General features: G+C 37.1%; 1 protein-coding gene across 1 annotated transcript; it reads right to left on the bottom strand.

The window, feature by feature from the left end:
• Positions 1–10,482: 10,482 nt before the first annotated feature.
• LOC109679294 (olfactory receptor 56A3-like) lies at positions 10,483–11,427 on the bottom strand. The gene has a single exon (XM_020154541.2). It carries the CDS (start codon positions 11,425–11,427, stop codon positions 10,483–10,485), a length of 945 nt encoding a protein of 314 aa, XP_020010130.2.
• Positions 11,428–11,767: the final 340 nt, after the last annotated feature.

Genomic DNA, 11,767 nt, shown 5'->3' with positions numbered 1-11,767 from the left:
GTGTGTTTTATTACCACCACTTACAAATGAGGAAACTGAAATTTCAAGACACATGTTTTAAGTCTTGTACTGTTCTAATCCCATTCCTATTATTTTAGAGTGGGAAAGATGAATTTCCTGGAATCTGCCAGGCCTCGTAGAATATTCTATCATAATATTTTTGGTCCATCAATCTTTTAAAAAAGAAAACAGACTTCACTCATGATACATTTAATGGTTTTACAATGGAATATGCTAGAGGAGAAATATTTTTGTGGTAGGAAAGGAGCGGCAAGAAAAAGTTGTAACAAAAGTAGAATTGTGCCCTATTTCCACACTGAAAGAAACATACTTTCCCTCCCAAAGTTTCAAATAGTGCAGTTGTGTACAGTTATGCCCTTCCTATTCTTCAGGCACAGCCTCAACCTAAAAACCTCTCTTCTTAGACTCTCCTTATCAGGAAGACCCTGTTAGTAATGTTGGCAGCTCTCAGTGACTGGAAGATGGGATTTCCTTCCCAGGAGTCCTCTCTTCACTCCTTCTGACTTCTGAGAAGTCTGCCAGTCAGGGTCCCCCACCAGATATATAGAAGAGATCTGTAATGTCTCCCAGTTTTTTCTAATGATAGAGCATTAGTAATGACCTTGGCAAATTCAAAATGAATCTTAAACACACAGCTTCATATGTGAGTCACAATACTCTGAAGAAAGTAGAGTAAGTTGACGTTTTTAACAATTTATGCAAACTACAATTTAGTGGCACCACTTGTCTTTTCTACAGTTTAACAAGTGGGGTCCCAATGCAGAAAAAATAGAAATATAAATACATTTTTCAGGACCAAGGCAAGTGGAAATATGCATACAACTGTGCCTGTGTCACCACAGTGATCCAGAATTGCATATATTATTTGATATTTTCTTTTATATATTGTTAAGTTTTTCTATCTCCTTTTCTCCATCTTAAGGATAGTTTTCTAGCATCTGGACTTTCTTTTTTCCTTTTGCTTGCAATTCTGATTTCTGCATTCAACTGTTCATAGGGTCCAATTTCTTCTTTAATTACTTTTTTGTACCAGTTTTCATATTATATTCCTGAGTTTCACCCCAATGGGCAACTCCTCTCCTAAAGAGTTCAATAAAGATTGCAAAATTATTTCCATAGTCAAATCCTCCAATTTCTTTTTAGATTCATGCCTTCATACTCATCACCCTCAATCTCAGTTTTTCCTCTTTAGTATCTCGGTATTGTGTTTGATGGCATGGCCCAAGAAGAGTGAGACACAGTTGAAGAGGAAGATGTCTTATAGAACATAAATAGTACTCTCGTGTTGGTAACTAAACTATCTTCTCTACACTCTGTGTAGTGCGTTCACTAACTCTTCCTTTCATTTTGCCTTTTTCTTTAAATGAATTCACTCTCAGTTTGAGACATAAACTAATAGGAGCTGCTGAGCCCAGAATTTGTCATAATTGACCTGATTCCTGTTAGTTTTGCTTGTATTCATAACATGTGCAACTTCATGCTGTCAAAGCCCAAAAATCCCTTTAGCTACTATACTATCCAGTCAGCTTTTGTCGCTTATTATTTTCTGATTCACTGATCATGTCCTCAGGAAAATTTATTTTGCATTTAATTCTTACAAACCACAGCCCCAAATCTCAGTATAACCAAGAAACTTTTTTCTCTCCAGAGATCACTAAGTATTCATGTTTCCTACTTAGAATCAGGGAGAATCTGGAACTGGCCTTTGGCAGGCACAATGTAATGGAAGATCTGGTGATTCAGGCAACAGTATGCACAGAAAACCTGGGGAAGGGGAAGAGATATGATTTTGTCTCTTAAAGAGCTTGGGTGTCACTATTTTTAGCACTGGGATGAAATTTCTGAGGATGACATTGGAAGATTATTTTTTCTGTTTTCCCAAGTCATTTACCCTTTCTTCTTCTGCTTTCATTTCAGGGTTCCTATATGACCTTCAATTATAATTCATCCAACAAGCATCAAATAACCTACTCAGTCCTAGACATAAAGCATTTGAGAACACATGTTCTTCGTTTCCGCTCCTCTTTTAGTATTGACTTGCAATCAGGGCTTTCCAATGGCAACACTAGGGCTGAGGATCTAGATCTAACAGTTTCTGTTTCCAGCCAGGGACAGAATGAGGAAGCCAGGGAAGATGAAGGCCAACAACCAAGACAAAGACCCTGCAGCGCAAGCCTTTTGTAGGCTACATGGTCCACAGGACAGCAGCAGAGAAGCCTGATTCTAAGAAGTGGCAGGGTTGTTAGTTTTACATAATTTCACAAAATTTAGTATGCAAGTAAGAAATCTCTTCAGGTGTCTCTTCAAACACTGTTGAGATCATAAAAGTGACAGGTAGATCTTTGTATCATTTTCTATTTTGGCAGCAGTAGCTTTTAGCAAGAAATTAGATTGTGCTGAACTGATGAAACTTCTTTCGTCCCAATGACACCCAACTGTTACCTTTTCCCCTAGCTTCTTAAGTCATATATATTAAATGTAATTCCTACCCCCAGGATCCAAACATTCTAAAAAGCATATCTATTCCTTAAAACCCTAAATTCCTGTAATCGTGAGAACAAATGTTCTTAGCTGTACTCCAGACATTGCACTATCTAGCTCTCCCAACACCTGTTAATCGCCTAGAGAAACTCAAACCACCACATTCTCAGAGGAGGACAAAAGAGAGAAGGTCCTAGAGTACAGACTCTTTCATATACCTCCTAACCTGAGATGAATATGCCTTTTTTGTTTCATTTTCAAAGTACTTCATCAGTATTGACCAGGAAAGGAAAACATAGATCCAGAATTAAGAAATAAGTCTCTCATCTTCTGACTAATCTTAGGAAAGCCATCCCTCAGCACCGTCTACCTGACTCACAGAGGATGTAAAGCAAACAGTCTGGGTCCACAGACACTGGAGCTCTGGTTACTTGTAGAAGTATGCAGGGGCACTTATAATACTAGAGCCTTGGGGAACCTACCCTTTGTGAATTTCTCAACCCCTCCTTCTCTGGATCCAAAAGTCCCCATGGGAGAGACAGATAGGCAGATGGGAGGAGAAACTGATCTTCTCTCTTTCTGAAAGGAAGCTCTCCTAGCATCCAGCCCTACATTGACTGTGGGTCTTGTAGGCAGTAAGTCAGTCTCCAGGTACTGGGCTCATGCAAACACATCCACTTATGCTCATTTGCATTGCATACTCAGCACCTTCCATGTATTTGAGGAGCTCACTCACAAGTTCCTGTGGGCTTCTTGCACCTGCTCATCAAATAGGCACAGACCATAAAACTGAATGAATCGAAGTTAACTTACCATGACTTTTATTGTGGTATTATAGTCATTAAATGTAAGAGAAATGTGGAATGATACCTGATGGGAAAAGTTTTGTGCATGTTTCCCATTCTTCAGTGGAAACCTTTCAATTTAATGAAGTCCCATTCTTTTCTTCATGCAATGGCCAATTTCTCCTTAATCCTGTAAAATTAATTTTTTTCATTTCAGACATCATAATTTTTATCTCTGTTGTTCAACTTGTATTTTATAAATATTTTTATGTCTCTTTTTCAAATAGGTGGAATATAATTCTAGGAATCTTTTTAAATGTCCTTTTCTTATAATATATTTGCTTATTTCAATCAATCAAATCCCTTCTTGTATTTTCATATGTAGTAACTTTTATCAGATATCAGATATTTTGGATTACGCTTTGTTTGGTATTAAATCTTATTATTTTAAAATTTTTATAAGAATTCTTAAGGTTCATTATGGAACACAATTAGTTTACTTGGAAATGGTTTTATCCTTTTAGATTTGGCTTTTAGGATTTGTTAGGAGGGACTGAAAAACATTTAGTCTAGGACTAATTTTGATCCACTAGTAAGTAAAGATTTTTGGTTCCTTGTTTCAGTGATCCTTATCTTTATTTGATTGATGTTTAGTCTCTTCAAGCCCATTCCTTAATACATTTTATTTAGATTGATTGTCTTGTTCTTGTTCCTTGTTTTCTTTCTCTTATTTTATCATTTTACACTTACTTACATGTGTATACGTCTTGTTTGTTTTAATTAGGAAGGTGAATTCAGTCTGTTTTACTCCATCTTGGATAGAACCTGAAGTCAATGGGAAGTTTTTTTTTTGTGCCCTCAACTATTCACAAGTAAGAATCTCTATAAGGTATATTTGTGAGGCACTGTTTTCATATATAAAATTGATGCATTCTAATATTAATTACATACATCTGTTTTCCAACAGAAAACTCTTATATAATTAATATATAGAATTATTATGAAGGAATAGAATCAGTAACATCTCTGAAGTCTGTCAAGCAATGGCTTTCCATAAGATCTACTTGGAAATTCCCACCATGCATAGTGAATACAGCAATGTCCTACTTATGGACAGTACAGTGATCAACAACCTTCATGGGAACAACAATTTTGAGACATAGTAGAGGACTCACGCTTACCAAATATTGTCACAGACTTTTTTTTACATAGTGTCTTGCTATGAGGTACCACCTGGCCTTGAACTTGGATTCCTGCAATGTCAGCCTCCAAAAAAGCTGGGGTTACAGGTGTGCACTATCACCACAACTAACATTTGTCAATTTTATGAGAATTTGAGTCACTACTGTTTTGAGATATTTCTCCTTATGTGCCTTGCCTGGCCTTGAATGGTGGACTCAGTTGGTTCTCCAGCTTCAGCCTTCCAAATTGCTTACATTAAAAGAGTCCTCTAATAATCTTTCATTCTTGTAACATCACAGAGAGATAGAAAATCTACATGCAGCATAGCCCTTCATGTAATGATTGAAAAAACCCAAACTATCAGACCATGTAATGAGAATTATTTCCCTTTCTTTTTTTGTCTCTCTACTTTTAATTTTATGACTATTACCACAGTCTTTCCACTTGAATGTGGTAGGTTCTAGTAAAGGGAAAATGATGGGCCTATTGAAACATCTATGCTATAGGTAGCAAGTAGTTACAGGTACAGAGCTACAAGGAATGAACCGCACAGGTGGAAAATCCCTGGTATATACATATCATATTGTGTACACGCTATTGCTTTCAATTAAAGAAGGATAAGTAAATATTTTGTTTGAAGTTTTTTCTTTTTTTTTCTTTTTGAGGCAGAGTCATAATATGTAACCATCACTGGTTGACCTGGAATTCATTATGAAGCCTAAGCTGGTCTCCGACTTGTGATCCTCCCAGCTACAGAGTAATGGGTTAGGAGGCTCAGTTTCTACTCAATATCTCAAAGATGATGTTGTTCTCATATGCTCCATTGAGTGAGGGAAGGCATAGAATCTGGTGAATCAGAAGTAAATGAAAACCAATGATTTGCCTTCAGACATTAAGAAAATACATTTAGGCTTGATGTGGAGGTGCATGCCTGTAGTCACAGCACTTCAAAATTTAGGTTGGGAGGATCATTGTTTGGGGGCTGTCTGGGTTACATACTGAGTTCCAGATATCCTGGGCTATGTAGCAAGACCTTGTCTCAAAAGGGGAAGCTTTAGTGTTTAACTTTACCTCTTGTCAGCATTTGTTGTAGCTACTCTCAAAATGACCCCACCCCAATGTAGCATGCCAATCAGGATTTCATATCTTCTGTGAACCACTTATTTTAATCTGGAATGACTCTTGGTTTCGTTTCTGATGAACATATGTATTGGAAGCAAAGTTGCTTGAATTCTGAGACAAGTTTTTTTTTTTTTTTTCACTTTCTGAAAATCATTGTTTTTAAATTTAACTTTGCATTTTTAAAATTAAAAACCCAATTGGGGTTATGATATATATATATATACATGGAATTATCACAAGGAAACTCCCTGTGTAGCTACCTTTATCTCAAACAAGCAAAAATATCATTGGTTTCTTTTTTCTTCTACAAAATTGGAGAACAGGAGGGCAGACAGATCCTGCCCAAGGGAGGTTGGTACCAGTGGTATTGGGGAGGTGGTGGGGAAATGCAGTAGGAAGATGAATATGGTGTAAAAATGTACACACATGTATATAAATGCAAAAATGATACCTGTTGAAATGATTCCAGGAGTGGGGGGAGAGGGGATAAAGGAGAGCCGTGGAGGGGGTAAATTCAAGTATAATATATTTGATACAGTGTAAGAACTTTTGAAATGCCACAATGTATTCCCTGAGCACAATAAAAAAAAGAAATAGTTAAGAAATAAATAAAGGAAAGCAGGAAAACTAAGAAAATAGAAGAAGCTGATGAATAGGACACAGGGCAAGATTAGGACAGTGCATCAGAAAGGCAAAAGAGAGAATGGGAAAGGGCATAAGGATGAAATGGGGCAGTAGCCTACTGGTGGGCTACTTGGTAGGCAAGTGCTCTACTTGATCCACACCCTTAGCGTTTTTGCTTTTGTTTATTTCACAGGTAGGGTCCTGTGGTTTTTGTCTGGGCTGACCTTTGATGGTGATCTTCAAACCTCCACCTCTCATACAGCTTGAATTACTGGTATGTGCCACATTCCTGTCCTAAGTTTCTCTAAAGTTACATTAAGAAATACATCTAGTACTACAGTGGCTTGAGAAAGTTTAATTTCAAGAGTATATTTAATTTTAAGTTTAATTTAATTTAATTTTGTGCTGGCATTGCTGTGGATCTAACATTCATTACATAAAAATCTTAATTTCAAAGACATAATTAATGACTGTTGAAATGAAGGTAAATATTTTTCTACGTAAACATATATTAATTCATGAATTTCATTTCTCTCTTTTCATTTTGGGAATGAGGATTGAACTTGTGTTTCTGCTTACAATGTGGGCTCTCGCCACTTGAACCACACACACCTCTAGTCCATTTTTCTCTGGTTATTTTAGAGGTGGAGTCTTGTGAACTATTTGCTCAGACTGACCTCAAATCTCATTCCTCCAGATCCCTGCCTCCCAAGTAGCTAGGATTACAAGCATGAGCCACTGGCATTCAGTTCATGTATCATTTTATATGTTTTGAATAGAATTTCTAGACATATATAATCTTGTGTATGAAAAACATGTTTTGTAATCAAATTCTAGCTTTAAAATTTGCCCATTTCATATTATTAGATTCATTTTTGTTGTTGTTTTGAGACAGGGTCTTACTATGTATCCCAGGCAAGGCTGAGTTCATCTTAATATTATACATTGCAACAGGTTTATAGCCAGGGCAATTCTTGTATTCAAGAACAAATATAAACATCCTTGTTTTAGACATCTGTTTTGCAGGTAGTGTTATGGAAGGTGCCTTTGGGCATGGTGTTTCCATCAGTCACTAGAGACACCATGGTCAATATTGAAAGATTTTGCAGTAGGAAGGCAGAGATTATAAACTAAACAGTTCAAGAGAATATGTGTGAAAGTGAAGAGAAAATTTCACATGGCCAGAAGATTCATTATTGTTTTTCTGCATAAAAATATTTAGGACTTATGCATAGATGATATCAAGTCTTATGTTTTGGGCTTGTCATCATAAAGAAGAAAAGCATCTTTTGAGAGAGTCCAAGATGCCACCATTACTGGGCACCACCATCGATAATGCAGTGTCACGGGTAATGTTGCAGCTGGTGTTGAATAATGCTTTTGGGGAACTGCAGATGCAAGAAGATCTACATAATTTCAACTAAACATGTTTCAGAGTTTCACAGTGCTGCCAACAGCAGCAGCATTGCTACACTTTCTTCTGGGGGAAGAAAATGTAAGTCCAAGTGTCTACCGTAGACCTCACTTGTATGTCTCATGAGTTTCCAAAGTCAAAGTGTCTCAAAGAAGTACTTCTGGATCTCACTCCCAACCCCCACCTGCTTTTGCAGTGAAGCTCCATGCTGTTTCTCAGACCACGGGAACATGTTTCTTCTTCTTTTCTTTTGGAGGTAGTGGAGTTTGAACTCAGGGTCTCATGTTTGTTAGGCAAGTGCCACTTGAGCCATTCCATCAGCACGGGAGCATGTTTTAAATATGCTCCTTCTCCAATCTTTGTCACCTAATCTCAAAACCGAGAGGATAGAACCACATCAGAATTAGTGACAAACATACATTCATCATTTATTAAATATTCATTCAGGCATTTAATTAGCAAATATTGATTGGTCTCTACCAAATGTCAAGGTCTGTTCTAGGTGTTGGAGGTATAGCAGTGAATGTTAAGAATTTCTGCTCTTATGATGCTTATGTTTTGTGAAAGTTGTATAACTAAAGTAATGAATAAGTGAAATTTATGGTCATTAGACTTTAATAAATGCTATGTAGATCAGAGAACAGGAAGCCCCTAGTAAATTGTGTTTGGGGTAAATATTGTTAGATACTGTGTTAAATATTATGGTTAAAGAGAACCAATGAATCTGAAAGAGAGAAATATGTGGGCAGAGGAAATAAACAAAAAGCCTTAGAAAAAAGGATGTGGTTGGTGTTTTTGTCAAATTGCTAAGGAGATGTTTAGATAAAATTGAGTAAAGGAAGAGGTTGGATAGGCAGATGAGGGTCAGATTGTGTATGACCTGGTAAATTTATTTTATTTATTTATTCTGAATAAGTTGTGAAGCTCTACAGAGCTTTTGTGTATAGCAGTGGTAAAACTGGCTCTACCTATTTTAAAGTGGTCACTTTGGCTTCTGTGTTTGGGATAAACTATAGGAAAACAGGAACAGAAGAAAGGAGACAATCACCCTATCTTCAAGAGGTGATTACAATAATCTAGAATAGAGATGAGGTGACTTGGGTTTGTATATTACTAATTGTGAAAAATAATGGGATTCTGAAACTTACAGGATTTGTTGATAGTTCAGGTATTAGTTATGAGAGAGGCAAGGTTACCTCAATGTTTTGAACTTAAAAATTAGAACTCTAGTACACATACTAACTGGGTTAGAGAAGCCACAAAGAATTATATTTGGTGTTCCATAAATAAACAAAGAAATTTTATATTGTCTACTCTGCTCCATGATGGTTCACGTTTTAGTTATAGCTTTTCTGTATTTTTTGTTATTGTTTGCTTATTAATGCAGGTTCTCCTTATGTAGACCAAGGTGGCTTTTTTAGCTTAGCATACTTTAACTTAATGATCTCCAGTGTTACTCATTTTTCTGAAAATGACATAACAATTCTTTATAGTTGAGTAAAACTTCATTGTGTTTATATACCACATTTTCTTTATCTGCTCATCTGTTGGTGGGCAACTAGCCTGATTCTGTATCTTGGTTATTCTGAGGTAGTGCTGTAGTAAACTCAAGTGTGTAGGTATCTCTATTGTATATTGACTTACATTCCTTTGAGTGTAAACACAGTAGAGATATAGCAGGATCAGATGGTAGTTCTATTGTTAGTGTTTTTAGGAACTTACATACTGAATTCCATACTGGCTGCGGTAATGTACATTCTTACCAGATGTTTAGGGGTTCCTTTTTCCTTACATCATTGCCAGCATTTGCTTTTGTTGGTTTACTAGATGATAACCATTCTTACTGGGGTGAGATGGAATGTCAAAATTATTTTGATTTACATTTCTTTATGGCTAAGTAAGTATGTTGGCTATTTGTACTTCTTTTAAGAGCTGACTGTTCAATTCATTTGCCTATTTATTGATTGGATTATTTATTATTTCAGTGTTTAAGTATTTGAGTTCTTTATGTATTCTGGATATTAATATCTTGGCAGATACATAGCTGGAAAAGACCTTTTTTTGTTATGTAAGTTGTCTCTTCATTCTGTAGTTGTTTCCTTTGATGTGCAGAATTTTAAAAAATTTGATACAATCCTCCTTTGTCAATTCTCACTATGATTTCCTAAGATATTGGAGTCCTCTTCAGAAAGTTACTGCCTATGCCTATGTCTTAAAGTGTATTTCTATAAAAGTTTCATAATCTGAGGTTTTAACACTAAGGTCTTCAATCCATTTAATGTTGATTATTGTATAGCATGAGAGATAAGGATCTAGTTTCAGTCTTCCATGTATTGATATTCAGTATTTCCAGCGCTACTTGAAGAAACTTTTTGCCAATGCTTATTTTCAGCACCCTTGTTGAGAGTCAGATGGCTGTTAGCTATGTGAGTTTATGTCTGTTTCCTGTATTGTATTCCACTGGTCTATGTGTTTAAAAGTTATTTTAATGTTACCTTTATTGTTCTAAAGCTGTGAATTGTCACCATCACCCATACTTCTTGGAGTATTCATTTTTCCATCTCCACAGGCTCCACTTGGAATTCAATCAGGAGCAAATAATTAGGTCTTGATGTTTGACTTATCAAAGATTCATAGCCCCTTATCTGGGTAGTGTGGTGGGAGATGATATATAGATTTCCTTATTCTCTTCTAGAAATGCATGGAATGGAATGAGTGGTGTCTTTGGATTAGAAGGAAGGCATATAGTTCACATGATCAGTTATGTTCAGAAAGGATATTAGGATTAATTTCTAATATTTTGGGAATTCTTCATCCAGAAAAGCAAAGCAAGAACACAATTACTTTTGGATGTTACCCACACGTTTTCAGTAATTTCAGAATCCCTTGTTTAATCTCCTGGGTTCGTACTCCATAGACAATGGGGTTCAGAGCTGCAGGAATGACATGATGCAGGACATTAAGCAAGATAGGGATATCAGGGGAAACTTTGTTCTTGGCCACATGAGTAAAGACAAGAACCAGCAGGATGGTGCTAAAGAAGAGGATAAGGATAAAGTGAGAACCACAGGTGCTTAGAGCTTTGACAACTGCTTCTTTTGCCTTTAGTCTAAGAACTGCTCTGAGGATGAAAGTATAGGAGAGGAAGATGAGGATGAGGTCAGAGCCCAGAAGAGTCCAGGCCATAGTCAGCTGGAAGATTCTGTTAAGGTCAACACTATCACAGGAGAGCTTGGACACAGAGAGGTTGGCACAGACATAGTTCTCAATTATATTTTGTCCACAGAAGTGGAGCTGGGCAGAGAGGATGGGGATGGGTGAACTGAGAAACATATTCCGGATCAAGATAAAGACAACAGACTTCACTACAAATTGTTCAGTAATTATGGAAGCATAATGCAGAGGCCTGCAGATGGCCACATAGCGGTCATAGGCCATGACCAGGAAGGTGCAGGACTCCATAGGGAGAAATATGTTCATGATGAACATCTGGAAGCAGACAGAGAAGGTGATGGGCCTGAGGTCAAACCAGAAGATGGCCAGCACCTTGGGAATGACAGTGAGGCAGAGCACGACATCCAGCAGGGAGAGCAGGCTGAGCAGGTAGTACATGGGCTCATGCAGAGAGGATTCCAGCTGGATGGTGATGAGAAAGATGGTGTTGGCTCCCATGGCCAGGACGAAGAGGAGACTGAGTGGCAGGGACAGCCAGAACTGCCAGATAGGAGATGTGACAAAGCAATTCAGGATAAATTCTGAGACTTCCAAAGGAAGGGAGCTATTGCTATAAGGCAGCATTAGCAGTCACTACAGTGAGGTGGATGTCTTTGAATAGCTGAAGAAAGAGAAAGAATTATATTTACCTAAAATTAACTATACCTAAAATTCTGCAAAAATAAAACAAAATTGACTGTAAAAGAAAAACATTGTGAAAACTAGATGTTTTCCAATAAATTTTCAAGGAAGTAAAAACTGAAGGTATCCAGAAGCATGATGCACTGGGTACAAAGAACTAATTTCCTGTGGCTCAGGAATGTAATCTTAGCGACTATGGAGGCAGAGATCAGGAGGATCATGGTTTGAAGCCAGCGCAGGCAAACAGTTGGAGAGACCCTATCTTGAAAAAACCCTTCACAAA

This window comes from Castor canadensis, chromosome 1 (genome assembly GCF_047511655.1).
Source record: "Castor canadensis chromosome 1, mCasCan1.hap1v2, whole genome shotgun sequence".
Taxonomy (NCBI): domain Eukaryota; kingdom Metazoa; phylum Chordata; class Mammalia; order Rodentia; family Castoridae; genus Castor; species Castor canadensis.
This window is presented reverse-complemented; position numbering and strand designations above follow the sequence as displayed.